Genomic DNA, 14,858 nt, shown 5'->3' on the forward strand with positions numbered 1-14,858 from the left:
GAAGAATCCTGGGGAAACTTCTTTAATCATGGAGCTATGACCAGTCCATTGCTAATGAAGTCTTTGATTACAGAAATACATCTGATATACCTTTAAGAATTACTGGGTATAAAATGGCATATCACAATTATTATTTTTCCCCTTTCCCATATTTGTTCACTAAATAAGATGTCATGTTGGATCGCTTTTAATTCTTTATTCCTTTTTGTTTTTAGGAGTTGTACAGATGTTCTGTGCTGCATAATCTTCATACTGTGCATTATTGGCTACATTATTTTAGGACTTTTGGGTGAGTAAATACGGGTATAGAAGATATGTAAAATTTGCTGATGAAGTGACTAAGTCAATGTCCCATTTTTAACATTAATCATTTTCTTCGCAAAGCCTTGTTATTATTGATTCTTGTCTTTTCTGGAGGGAATGTGCCTCACCAGTACTCATTGGGTAGCAGATTCAATGAATAATAAACACAAAGTAATTTATTCAAAGACAAACCCTAATTACTTAAGTAAGTACAATTATAAAGAAGGAAAAAAAGTTTATGGTTTCTTTTTAATCATTTTTACTTTTGAAATTCTGTTAAGCTGCTAATTATGTTCATGTTGCTGTTTACTAATATGCACCAAGACCTAGATTAGTTGAGATAATACATAAACTTTTCTTTTTATAAGCAAATTTAAAAGAAGGAACAATCATTAAGAATTTTACCACATAATTCATTGATGTTTAAGAAGTCTCATTGTCTTTGCCTACCAGAAAGAGATATTCTGTTGTTTACTGTTAGGTTAAAGATTTTTCTATGAAAGTGAAAATAAAGAGGATAAATATACAAATTATTTACATTTTTAAAATACTAGCAGAGGATAGTGAATATTTTCTGTAAAAAGTTTCACAATTGCATGTAAATATATCACTATTTCCCTCTGAGACTTAAGTCCTGCCCCTTAGATGCTGACTTAGGAAACTTTAATATATTATTATTAGAGCAGGGGCCAGAAAACTTCATTAATTCTAGTACCAATAATGAATGGCCTAGAGTTAGTGTGGATAGAATGCATAAGTAGCTGTGCCTACATTGGAAACAATGGAAAATGCTCTTCCCTGTTCTTCAGTTTTATCTCCCAATAAGAGAAATACTTTGAGAATAGCAATTAAAACTAATTTCCAAAAGATCATCTCAGTAATATTATGCAAAAGCTATATAGAATTGGAGAATTCAAAAAAGTAAGGCAGGAAGAAAAGTAGGGAGAGAAGAATAAAGGAGAATAAACCACAAAATTAAATAATGTTTTCTAAGACCTTCAGAAGATTTCTTGGTTATTTCTTCAGAGTATTTTAACTTGAAAACATTAAAGCCATTATAGCACAATACACAGTCTATAAATTGAATATTACAGCATAAATTTCCTTACAGAATTAACAGAATTTTAGCTTCTCTAACTTTGGGACACATTTTTCTGATCTGATTTTTTTGGTTGTTTTTACTTTTTGTCATAGAGTTGAAATTGGTTGCATAAGAGAAAGGAGTTGGAGCCAAGTTGATCTAGGGTTTGCTTGCATTATTTGGTGGACTTGGGCTGGTTTCTTAACCTCAATTTTCTCATCTGTGAAATATAGGAACACTACCTACTTTGCAGGGCTGTTGTGAGAAGTAAATGAAATGATATCCAGGTATACAAATAATAGTACATAATACTGCTAGGCAGTATTTCATTTGCTGCCATTGTGTATTCTAGTTGTTCTGAATTTTAAGAAATTGTTTTTAAATTAATTTATTGTATCATCTCTCTATGGCAACCCATAATTTTGGTTATTAAAGTTTGAATGCACACATAAACTTCACAAGGATCTCTTAGTTTGCCTGGAATCTTTCCATCAGGGGATCTTCTGGCATAACAAATAAGTCTCCTCCATATCTCAGAGCCAGTGTGTTGTAATCCACAGAGAAATGTGTTCTGTCCTTATATAGAACTGGGAAAGCCACTGCCACTCTCTTGTTGACACAGTAGTGAAAAGGGATGGGAGTGCACACCGTCATTCCCTCTGGAGCAAAATAAGAACTTTGCTTCTTTAAGATCTCCGGATTTGGTTTATAAATACCTTAATTAATATAAATAAGTTGGAGAATAAATGTTCCTCAATGAAAAACTGTGTTCAATACTGGATTTAGTGATTCTTCCACATTAATCCTGATGCCACTGATTAAAACGAATGACTCACAAAATTTACTGAATATATATGTATACATATGTGTGTGTATTTATATACTTTTCTCATTCCTGAACCACAAATAGTCTAACTAGTCTAAGATAAACTTACCTCTTCAGTTATGTCTTATATTGGATTTAAAGGAAGAACGGCAGAAAACAATTAGCAGAGGTTACCAGGAGTGTGAAAAATTTTTTGGCATGAAAGAATATATACCTTCACCTGAGGAAAGATGATGTTATCTCAGTCACACCAATATGTTATAAGTAGTGTGAAAATCAATAAAAGGAAATATTTTTAAAACACTTTTAACGTTGATTTATTTTTGAGAGAGACAGTGTGAGTGGGAGAGGGGCAGAGAGAGGGAGATGCAGAATCTGAAGCACGCTCTAGGCTCTGAGCTAGCAGCACAAATGTGGGGCTTGAACTCATGAACCATTGAGATCATGATCTGAGCCCAAATTGGCCACTTAACCGACTGAGCCACTGAATGCCCCAAGGAAATCTTGTTTAAGATGGAGTTGGGAGGCCAACAGAGGAAGGAGCTCTCATGCCTGCCACTCGTCATTGATTGCACATCCAATGGGAAGAGAGGTACCCCCCAAGTCAGTAGGACTTTACTTATTTTAAAAGATACAAGTGTTTTTATTTTATTTTTAAACTTTAATTCCAGTATAGTTAACATACAGTGTTATAGCAGTTTCAGATTTACAATACAGTGATTCAACAAGGTCAGTCCTGCTTTAGCTGCTACTTTACTATCCCTGCAGAAGGAAGAAAAGTCTCACCCCAGCAACAGCCCAGCCAATGAGAGACAGTCACAACTCAGCACATGAAAAGCCACTATACTTCAATTCCCAGGTTACTCCAGTTGAGTTTTTGATTATAATAGCCCTCTCAACTTCCTTTTTTGCCTTATTAAAGGAGTGTTCCTCTTCAGTTTTGTTGTAGCTTGCTCTGCTATTCCCAGGTAAACCTGTTTTTGCCGGTAAACCAACTGGCAGTTTTATTTTAAAGGTTAATAGTGGTTTGACATCTTTTGCCATTTTGTTAGATCAGGACCTTCTAAGGCATATCTTCCATCCATTTCTTTTCATAAGAATTTTACCATGAAAGAGCCATGTTTCTCACAAATTCAGCTGAGGAAAAAAACAAAAAAATAACCTGTTCTTTGCCCTTTATGTGGAATATGGCCAGCTAGGTAACACTTGGATGCAACAAAGGCACTTGACATTCTGCTAATGAAAAGCAGAAGTGGAGTCTGGATAGAAGGTAATCACATCTCCTTGAAAGATCAAACTAACGTTTATGATAATAGCTCTCTTTTGTCCCACTTCACTGATGGTTGCTATTCAATTATTGTACTAGCTAGAAAAAAGAATTGGAATATTTATTATGCAAATTGTCCTTTGTTATCCTTGTGCTAACATTATGCAATAATAGCAGAATTTTAACATTAATAAATTTTTCTTTTTCTTTTATTTCCTCTTTAAAAAATTAATTCTAGTATAGTTAAAATACTAGTTTCAGGTGTACAATACAGTGATTCAATTCTATACATTACTTAGTGCTTACCAAGGGAAGTGTACTTTTAATCCTCTTCCCCTATTCCACCCACCTCCCCTCTGATAATCATCAGTTGTCTATAGTTAAAAGTCTGGTTGTTGGTTTTTTGGGGGTTTTTCGTTTTTGTTTTTTTGGTTTGTCTTTTTATTTTTCCTGTTTGTTTTCTTAAATTCCACATATGATCCAAATCATGGAATTTGTCATATTTCTTTTCTTTTCAAATGTATTTCCAGTTAAGTGTGTTAGTTCGTTGTGTTTACGTGGGATGCACCTGAAGTTAGGGTCCAAAGTTTGTGTTTGTTTTTGTTTTTCCGTCTTAGGGATAATTATCCCTGTTAGTTGAGATGCTAGGAAATTAACAAGAAAGTAAAATAATGTAAACAAGCCGAGAATTCTCGCCATGCTGTGAGAGGCCTAAACCACGTGGAGAAGCCCTGTGTAGGGAACTTTATCAGCAGGCTCAGCTGAACTCCCAGAAATAGTGTTTGCCATCAGCTTCATAAGGTTTTCAGATGATTGAAGCCCCCGGCAACATGTGACTTCATGAAAGATCTCAAGAGCCCCAGCTGAGCCTTCCCCAGATTTCTAACTGCTGAAATCATGAGCAAAATAAAATGGTTGTATTAAGCTAGTGGGTTTAGGGGTGTAAAAACAGATAAGCAGAACCAAATTTTGTACCTGGAAGAGGGATGCTACTTAACAAAACCTAAAACATGGGCATTGGTTTTCAAACCAGGACATGTTCAGAAACCCAATGGATTTTGAGGAAACTGTCAGAGTTCGAAGGAAAGTGAGAAAAATGCAATTAGAAACAGGAGAGAAGGGCACCTTGTGACATAGTTGTTGAAAGTTTGGCAGCATTGCTGCTCCTGCTGCTGCAGATGGTAATGTGGGAGGCAAGAAATGTACCTAATGAATTCAGTGATCTAGCTAAAGATTGTGCTTAGGAGAACCACCAGCTCTGAAGAACATCATCCACACCTGGGCCTTACTTAGGTGATAAGATCCAGACCCTGAGCCTGAGCCTGATTCTTTAATTGGATGAGGCTTCTGAGGACCTTGGGAGAGTATAAACCGATTTGATTGTGGAGGGAATGTAAACAGTGTGTGGCCAGAGGCTGGACTATAGTAGTTTTAATACATGGCTGTGACTTCTTTGCCCCTCTTTCTGCCAAGAGGTATGTGCCTGTGTCTCTTTCCCTTGAATCTGGTAAAGCTTAGGATTGCTTCTTTAATAGAGAAATGAACTAAGCCAAATAAGACTAGTTAAGGGCCTTGACATGCAGGTGATGTATAGATCATTGCAAAAGATTAAAGGAAGGTCATCATGGGTCCACTGGACCTCTCGGTAGGACTGAAAGTACCAAGTACAGAGAGGAGGAGGCTTAAATTCTTCATCATTCAGTCTTAAATCCCTCATAGGATGGGGTAGAAAATAAACAAAATAGCTAAGTTAATATCTAAATGTGGTCAAACTTGACGCCATCATTTCTGGTATTAAAGTATATGGGGGTAATAATACAGTCACATGTGTACTTTTCTATTCATTGCTTCAGGAAGTCCAGCATATCATTCCCTTCCCTGACTTGAACTGCCCCCAAATGCCCAGGAAGGTGAAGTCTTATTTCCAGTTTCTAGGTGGAGAGAGAAACCTTATAGTCTACTGGAGCTCTGACATTTTGATTGGTGCTATTTGGTATCATTTCTTAGTCAGTTACTCATCTGGATCCTTCTACTACTGTAGGGTTTCCTACACTAGGATCCAAAAATAGAGCTTTTTTTTAATGTTATTTAATGGGGTACCTTGGTGGCTCAGTCGGTTGAGTGTCTGGCTTTAGCTCAGGTCGTGATCTCATGGTTTGTGACTTTGAGCCCCACATTGGGCTTGCTGCTGTCAGCGGAGAGCCTTCTTCGGATCCTCTGTTCCCCTCTCTCTGCCCCTCCCCCCACTTGTGCTCTCTCTAAAAACAAAAATTTAAGTAATCTCTACACCCAACATGGGGCTCGAACTCATGACCCCAAGATCAAGAGTCACATGTTCCTCTGAGTGAGCCAGCCAAATACTCCCCAAAATATAGCTTTTAAGTCTTTCAGTAGTGATCAGTCATTTCTCCTCAAAGCATGACTAGTGTCTGAATGCAGCCCCTACTCTTTTAGGCCCTTATGATGCCTAAGTACCAGCTCAGTCTCTGCCTTCAAGGCAGGTTCCCTTTTGTAGTATTTGAATTCCTTTTGGCCCTAAGACCTAATTCAAGGTCAGTCGTTTCCATCCTAAATTAAAATCTCAGGGAGAAAAGTTTGAGTTCTTCTTTCTTATAAAGAAAATTGATCCTTCCCAAACCAAGGAGTATATAAAAAAAAGGGAGAAACCATGTTTTCTTGACTGAGAGGTCACTCAACTGACTTTTTGAGGAACAAAAATAATTCCAAGGTGACTTTGATTCTGTCTATACACGGAAGCAATGAACAGTTCATCTTACTAATAAATAAGTATAATTAAATAAGTTATGCCTCCCCAGGTGTCCTGTTACAGTTTGTGAGCTTGGTGGTAGGATCCTAATGTTCATGGTAAGGGGAAACTGGTGATGGGCAGTGGCTCTGATAGGATGTCCCACTATGTTTTTAGTCTACTTGGGAACGAAAATGAGCATGCCTATCTGATCACGGCTTGGAAACATTGTTTTAGCACAGGAAAACCATTTCTTCCAATAAAAAAGTAAGAAATATAAAGCATTCTAGTTCCCATATTTTATTTTTTTTAAGTTTGTTTATTTTGAGAGACAACATAAAGGAGGGGCAGAGAGAGAGAATCTCAGGCAGGCTCTGCACTGCCAGCCTGACACAGGGCTTGAACAAAAACCTGTGAGATCATGACTTGAGCCAAACCCGAGTCAGGTGCTTAACCAGTTGAGCCACCCAGACTCACCTCCTTTATTTTTAAAGTTGTTCTAGTAAGCTTTTCTTTTTTTAAAAAAGTTTTCTTTTGGGGTGCCTGGGTGGGTCAGTCAGTTAAGCATCTGACTTTGGCTCAGGTCATGATCTTAAGGTTCATGGATTCGAGCCCTGCATCGGGCTCCCTGCTGACAGTGTGGAGCTTGCTTGGGATTCTCTTTCTCTCCCCCTCTCTCTCCACCCTCCCCCCATTCACACTTTCTCTCTCTCAAAAATAAATAAACTTTAAAAATAAATAAATAAAAATTAAAAGTTTTTCTTTAAAAAATTTTAATTCCAGCATAGTTAACATACAGTGTTATATTAGTTTCAGGTGTACAATATAGTAATTTGACAATTTGATACATTACTCAGCACTCATCCTGATTAGTTTATACTTAATGCCCTTCCCCTATTTCACCAATCCCCACCCTCCACCCATAACCATCAGTTTGTTCTCTATAGTTGAGTCTGTTTCTTGGTTTGTCTGCTTTTTGTTGGTGTGGGCTTTTTTTTTTCCCACATGTGGGTGAAATCATAAGATATTTTGTCTTTCACTTATTTCAGTTAGCAGTATACTATCTATACCTATGTTATTACAAATTGCAAGATTTCATTCTTTTTTAAGGCTGAGTAATATTCTGTTGTGTGTATATATATCACTTCTTTATCCATTCATCTATCGATGGACACTTGGGCTGCTTCCATATCTTAAGTTATTGTAAATAATGTTGCAATAAACATAGAGAAACATATATCTTTTCAAATTAGTGTTTTTATATTCTTTGGGTAAATACCCAGTAGTGGAATTACTGGGTCATATGGTAGTTCTGTTTTTAATATTTTGAGTAACCTCCATAACCTGCATATTGTTTTCCGCAGTGGCCGCACCAGTTTGCATTTCCATCAACAGCGCATGAGAGTTCCTGTCTCTCTACATCCTAGCTAAGAAACTTGGTGTTTCTTGTGTTTTTGATTTTTTCCATTCTTACAGGTGTGAAGTGATATTTCATTGTGGTTTTGATTTTCATTTTCCTGATGATTAACGATGTTGAACATTCTCTCCTGTGTCTGGTGGTCTACTGTGTATCTTTTTTGGAGAGATATCTGTTTATGTCTTCTGCACATTTTTAAATTGGATTGTTTGTTGTTTTGGATATTGAGTTGTGTAAGATCTTTATATATTTTGGATACTAACACTTTATTGGATATGTCATTTGCAAATACCTTTTCTCATTCAGTAGGTTGCCCTTCAGTAGGTAGTTTTGTTGATTATTTTCTTTGCTGTGCAGAAACTTTTTATTTTGATGTTGTCCCAATAGTTTATTTTTGCTTTTTAAAAATTTTTTTGAGAGAGCATGAGCAGGGGAGAGGGGCAGAAAGAGACAAAGAGAGAGAATCTTAAGCAGACTCCACGTTCAGCATGGAGCCCAATGTGTTTAGTGATAAATTCCTTTAACTTTTGTTTGGGAAATTTTTTATCTCTCCTTCTATTCTGAATGATAGCCTTGCTAGATAGAGCATTGTTGGCTACAGGTCTTTTTCTTTCAGTACATTGGTTTTGTTTTGTTTTTTAATAATTTATTGTCAAATTGGTTTCCATACAACACCCAGTGCTCATCCCAACAGGTGCCCTCCTCAATGCCCATCACCCACTTTCCCCTTTCCCCCAGCCCCATCAACCCTCAGTTTGTTCTCTGTATTTAAGAGTCTCTTATGGTTTGCCTACCTCCCTCTCTGTAACTTTTTTTTCTTCCCCCTTTCCCCTCCCCCCTGGTCTTCTGTTAAGTTTCTCAGGATCCACATATGAGTGAAAACATATGGTATCTGTCTTTCTCTGCCTGACATATTTCACTTAGCATAACACTCTCCAGTTTCATCCACATTGCTACAAATGGCCAGATTTCATTCTTTCTCATTGCCAAGTAGTATCCCATTGTATATATAAACCACATCTTCTTTATCCATTCGTCAGTTGATGGACATTTAGGCTCTTTCCACAATTTGGCTATTGTTGAGAGTGCTGCTATAAACATTGGGGTACAAGTGCCCCTATACCTCAGCACTCCTGTATCCCTTGGGTAAATTCCTAGCAGTGCGATTGCTGGGTCATAGGGTAGATCTATTTTTAATTTTTTGAGGAACCTCCACACTGTCTTCCAGAGTGGCTGCACCAGTTTGCATTCCCACCAGCAGTGCAAGAGGGTTCCCGTTTCTTCTTTCAGCACTTTGAATATATCCTACCATCCCTTTCTGGGCTGCAAAGTTTCTGCGAAAAATAATTGGCTCATTGCCTTATAAAGTTTCCCTTGTATGTAATTGTTTTCTTTTCTCTTGCTACTTCTTTTAAATTTTTTTTTTTTTAAACTTTTTATTTATTTTTGAGACAGAGAGAGACACAGCATGAACGGGGGAGGGGCAGAGAGAGAGGGAGACACAGAATCGGAAGCAGGCTCCAGGCTCTGGGCCATCAGCCCAGAGCCCGACGTGGGGCTCGAACTCACGGACCGTGAGATCGTGACCTGAGCTGAAGTCAGATGCTTAACCGACTGAGCCACCCAGGCGCCCCTCTCTTGCTACTTCTAAAATTCTCTCTTTATCATTACTTTTTGTCATTTTAATTACTATATGTCCTGGTGTGGACCTCCCTTGTTGATTTTTATTGGAGCTTTTCTGTGCCTTCTGGATCTAGATTTCTGTTTCCTTCTCCAGATTTGGGAAGTTTTCAGCTGTTATTTCCTCAGATAAGTTTTCTGCCCCCTTCTCTCTCTCTCTTCTTTCTGGGACCCATATAGTGTGAATGTTATTATGCTTGATGGTATTCCTGAGTTCCCTAAGTCTATTTTCATTTTGTATTATTTTTTCTCTTTCCTATTTGGCTCAATTGCTTTCCATTACTCTGTCCTCCAGGTCACTGGTTTGTTTCTCTGCTTCCTCTAGTCTACTTTTTATTACATCTAGTATATTTTTAGTTTTAGTTATTGTTTCTTCATCTCTGATTTGTTCTTTTTTTATGTTTTCTATCTCTTTGTTGAAGGTCTCACTTAGGTCCTCCACTCTTTTCTCAAGTCCATTGAGTATTTTTGTGACCATTACTTTAAATTCTCTATCAGACATATTATTTATGTCCATTATATTTAGCTCCCTCACTATGATTTTGTCCTGTTCTTTTATTTGGGACAAATTCCTCTGTCTCCTCATTTTGTGTAACACTCCATGTCTGTTTCTATGTGTTAGGAAAGTCTGCTATGTCTTTTGCTCTTGAAAGTAGTGGCCTTATGAAGAAGATGTCCTATAACGCCTTGCAATGTGATGCCCCCTGTTCACCAGAACCTGGTGCTTCAGGGGTATCTCCTATGTGTGTTCCATGTGTCTTGCTGTTGTGGGTAAGCTGTGTTTGCCTTTAGTCCACTTGTCTACAATGGTTCTTTGTTTGTTGTGGGCAGCATTTGGTTCCTATGGTGGTAGTGGGCCATTCTGGGGCTGCCATGTGCTTGTGTTGATTTAGACCAGGTATTTGCTAGAGCTGAGGTAGCACCAAAGTGCAGGTGCTTTCCTTGTGTTGTCCCCTGAGAAGCTTTTGTTGGTGAATGGGGCTGTACTTGGACCAGATGTCTGCCCCCAGCCTCTTACTGGGGCCCCAATCAGTGCATGTGGTTATCTTCCCCTCTCCTTGGGTTAGGAGTCACTTTGGAGTTGTACTAGCCCCTCTGGGCTGCTTGCACTCTGCCAGGCTTGTGACATTGCTTTGGGTGCTCTCTGCTGAAGGGAATACTGGAGAGCACAGATCTACAGGTGAACGTGGGGGCAGAGTGTGTGGGTACCAGCAGTGTCCTCACTGGCCCGCTTCAGGAGTGGACCTTCAGCTGCCTGGGGGAATTTCTGCGGAAGCTGTTAATGGATGGGACAGATCTGCAAAAGCCCACAGGGGCAGGCACACTGTTAGCACACTAGGTGGAAAGTGTTCAGGCTACACTAGTTCCTGCAGGTACCTGTGTATTTAGGCTGGGAGTGGAGGAGGGACATGTCACCTGCCAGCTCTTTTGTTCTTAGAGAAGTCTCCCAAAGATCCCTGCCCCTCCAGCACAGGCTCTGATATTAGTAAATACATCTCCACCCCCTGTACCCCAGGCATTTTTAAAAAGTGCTGCTTCTAGGGACGCTTGGCTGGCTCAGTCAATAGAGCATGCAACTCTTGACCTTGCGGTTGTGAGTTTGAATCCCACATTGGGTGTAGAGATTACTTAAAAATAAAAATCTTAAAAAAAAAACTACTTCTATATTGTATCTCAGAGTTGCTATTTGTTATACTGTTTCTTTAAGGGTGGGGACTCTGGTTTATCATCCTTTGGCCCTCCTAGAGCCAAGCAGCTGATTTTGAAGTTCCAGATGTTAAGCCCCATGATAATAAGACCTTATGAAATTAGGCCCCTATGGTTTTCAAAGCTAAATATTATGGGTATTCATATTCAAAGTGCAGGCCCCCTGCCTGGAGTGGAAGGTTCTGTTTCTCTTTCTTCCCTGTGCACATGACATGCATCCCTCCCATGGGCAGTCGTGTGGGTCCATTTAGCTCCCCACTGTGTTTCTGCCCTTCCTATATTTTCCATGTGGCCTCTTCACTACATTTAGCTATGGAGAGTCTGCTCTCCCAGTCTTTCGGTAGTTTTCTGGGTTTTTACACTGATGTGGATGTTATCTGGTTGTGTCCATGGAAGGAAGTGAGCTTAGGGTCCTTCCCATCCTTTTCCCCAGAAGTCAAGTAAGCTTTTATCAATGAAAAATCTGTTGTGTCAACCAGAACCAGTATTAAATGTCCTTTTTCATTCTTTACAAATATATAAACATTTATTAAATAAACTATATACCTATACTTCCTTTTTTTTGGAATTCTTTATCTTACGACAGGAAAGACTTAGTTTTGACTGTTACTTGAATCGATTTTTTTAGCATTGAGTGAGATTTATTTCTGTTTGTTTTATTTTGCTGAATGCATGCATTCCAGATCTTTGCAAGTGGAATATGGTTAGCATGAGAGAGACTGATTTGTGTTCAAGGACATGACCCTAAACTCACCATTGGGTGGAAGAGGCCACCTGTGAAATGATAAACAACATTTTTCTTATCCAGGCAACTGGATACAGGGCTGCTTCCAAAAATGTTTCTACAGCAGAAGTGTCATCAACACAGATTTTCAAATTCGGTATCATGTGTCCTATTATCTGCTTCATTGCATTTGTAAATTGCTTGTGTTAAAAAGCCATAAGCACAATTTGGCAGGCCTGTTTCTCACATATTAAAACAGTTAAAATGTACCTTTAAGGGATACAAAATAATGATTTGAAATCCAACATTCCCAACCAGCAAGTGTTTAGGGAATGTCTTAGCTGCCCCGAACAGATTTGCAGTTAATTTTTAAGTGTCAGTGCAAGCAGTTGGTCTAATCACATTTTCTCCTTGACAGAGGGCTTTTTAATGGCTGCAACTTCTGACTCAGCCCTAGAGCACAACAGGAACATGCTTTGCAAATGTTGAAATTGAGAGCTAATACTAGATAATAATGCTTGCTCCTGGTACTTCAGTAACATACATTTCCTTGATAGGAGTGAAAGATAATTTTCTTGAGTAAAATGTTCACCCATCTTTTACCAACCTTTGCTTATCTGCTATGAATTACTCAAGTAGTATTTTACAAATAATTTCTCCTCTGTTTCTCTTATATACACCAACCCCCCCTCCTCCCCCCCCCCCACAAATGTATCTGCTTAGCTAAAAGTGGTCTTTTAAAGTTATTTCTAAGACAGTGAGAAAATTAGGGGATGATTGATCTAGATTTATATTGATTGCTATATCACTTTGTCATTTGGTTTTATTCACCAAAATAACCCAGACAATTTAATTTTAGAGCCTGTGCTCTTAACCACCATACAATATTGACTTTTATTTAATGAAGAGGGTGATGAGGATTCTTTGTAAGTAATAGAGATTACTAAGAGGAGGTCAGAGCAGAACCCCATGATATCCTCCTAATGCTTTTCTCTCCTTCTCTTCCCCTGTTAATTTCACACACTGGGCTTAAAACAGCAAGTGTCAGAAGAGTCAGTGGGAAGTGGGTATTCTTTTGCAAGCAAAAACAATGTATACTCTAACAGTTTCATCTTAACCACGTGAGCCTGAGTATGTGTTTACTCTGCGGCAGTGTCATTGTTTACATTCAGTGGTTGTTTGCAAAATTAGCCTATTAAGTACACACTAAAAAGAGGAGCATGTTCTTTATGCTAATCGATACATAGATTTGGTTTTTTTCCTTTAGTTAGTGCTTGTCCTATAGAGTAAATAAAATGTCAGGCAGTATCTTATTCTTTGTTTTGTTTTGCTTTGGCCAGGAAGACCTCAAACGATTTCCCATGAAAAAAAGGTGTATTTGCTAGTAGGTATTAATGAATATTCCATGTAGCATTTTCAGATGTAATAAATTATGTCAATTTTCAGGAATGATGAGAGATCTTCCTTCATACGAAGTAAGGGTATGTTGCCAATTATGGAACTACAATTAAGCAAACACCAAGATGAGTGACACTGAATATATGGTGACCTTGACTTTTTCAAGGAAAATTTGAATAGGAAGAGAACAGCGCCTCTGCTGTGGGTTGTATGCTGACTCTGACAACCTTATTATGCTAAAACCATCTCTCTGTAGTTCATTATAGAAAATAACCCAAGATACTGCCTGTCCATCCACATGTGAAACCATGAGACAGCCTGTGTATGCACCACAGTGTTTTCCTTTTCCCTTCTAGTACCCACCATGCCCTACCCCACACAGGGCCTTTTTCCATGTATCCATCTAATGGAAGCCTCTTTGTGCTTCCATTCGTTTTTCAGGTCTCAGCTCCTGCATTACCTCTTCAGGGACATTATCCCCGACCTCTCTCATTTGGTCATTTGCTTCTATGAATCCCTGGCTTTGTGCCATTTATTGCTTCTTTGCAGTACTTGTCAGAATTGAAATTTCATGTTTGTACAATTTATTCATTAAGATCTCTTTCCCCCGATAGACTCTAGGCTCCTCTAGCAAGAACCTTTATACAACCAGGGTCTAGCATAGTGCTGACACATAGTAGGTACTGAAAAATATTTGTGGAATGAATGAAGAAAAGAACAAATACATTTCTATCCTCATTATTTCTAACTATTTCTTTACCTTAAAAAAGCAGAAAGACACATCTTCTAATGTGAATCAAAACCTTAAACAGATTATGAATAGTGATAGGCAAACATCTAGAATAACTAGAAAAAGTATGTTAAGGTAAGCAGCTTAGAGTCGGTTTTGCTAATAAAGAATACAACAAAGATGCTGTGAAAAACTAATTTAGTTTCTTGGCTATTTGGCTGTTTTTCCATTTTCTTTCACTTCCTTGGGTTTGTTGTTGCTGTTGCTGTTGTTGTTGTTGTTGTGTGAGTGTGTGTGTGTGTGTGTGCCTATTTAATCTTTCTTTAAAATATGTTTTCCCTCTTTTACCTTTTACTCTCACCCCTCCCATTTCTGACTCTGAAATATAGAATGTGTGTCTTTCTGCTCTTTTCTTTTGCCGTCCCTTGTGGCAGTAACTTCTGACAAAAGAGAATCTGAAATCTTTTATCTCTGGTTATTCTGTTTACTCTTTTGTTCTTAATAAAGTCCTAAACGTCTTGTTGAATATATCTACAGTTCTAATCTTGGGTAGTCTTGTCAGTTACTGAGAATATAGGCTGAGTATTTTTCCTTTTCCCCTCTGGTTTCCTTCTCTACCTGCTCTTCACCCTCCTCTGTTCCGTAAGAGACTCGTATATAAATCATGCGGATTACATCAACAGGCTCTCTTGTCCTGTGGCTTCCTATATGGTTTTGTTAGTGAGAGGTATCAACAGTAGATTGGAGGGAAGGAAAAGGGGTTTGTGAAATGTATTCTTTTGGCTCTCTTGCTGGTGAGCCACTTCAGGGTAGCTATACCTCTCTCCCTAAGGCTTTAATTCTTATCAGTTTTGCTTTTTTCATTTGGCTTCTCTTTCTGAGTTTGGGTAACCTTTTCCTTCTTTGTCCCTTCAGGCATAGAGGTGGAAGTGACTCCCAATTGTTGCCATCCTCTGGGTTCTGTACTAAGTCTGGTTTC

General features: G+C 38.4%; 1 protein-coding gene across 10 annotated transcripts in view; it reads left to right on the top strand.

Moving 5' to 3' along the window:
* The window catches only part of SLC44A5 (solute carrier family 44 member 5), a 400,420-nt gene that overhangs the window by 292,381 nt on the left and 93,181 nt on the right, over positions 1-14,858 (top strand). For all 10 annotated transcript variants that reach the window (XM_047873770.1, XM_047873764.1, XM_047873769.1 and 7 more), the window contains one exon: positions 216-289. In XM_047873770.1, coding sequence (XP_047729726.1) covers positions 216-289 — 74 coding nt within the window. The remainder of the gene's footprint in view (positions 1-215; positions 290-14,858) is intronic.

The sequence above is a fragment of the Prionailurus viverrinus genome, chromosome C1 (genome assembly GCF_022837055.1).
Source record: "Prionailurus viverrinus isolate Anna chromosome C1, UM_Priviv_1.0, whole genome shotgun sequence".
NCBI lineage: Eukaryota > Metazoa > Chordata > Mammalia > Carnivora > Felidae > Prionailurus > Prionailurus viverrinus.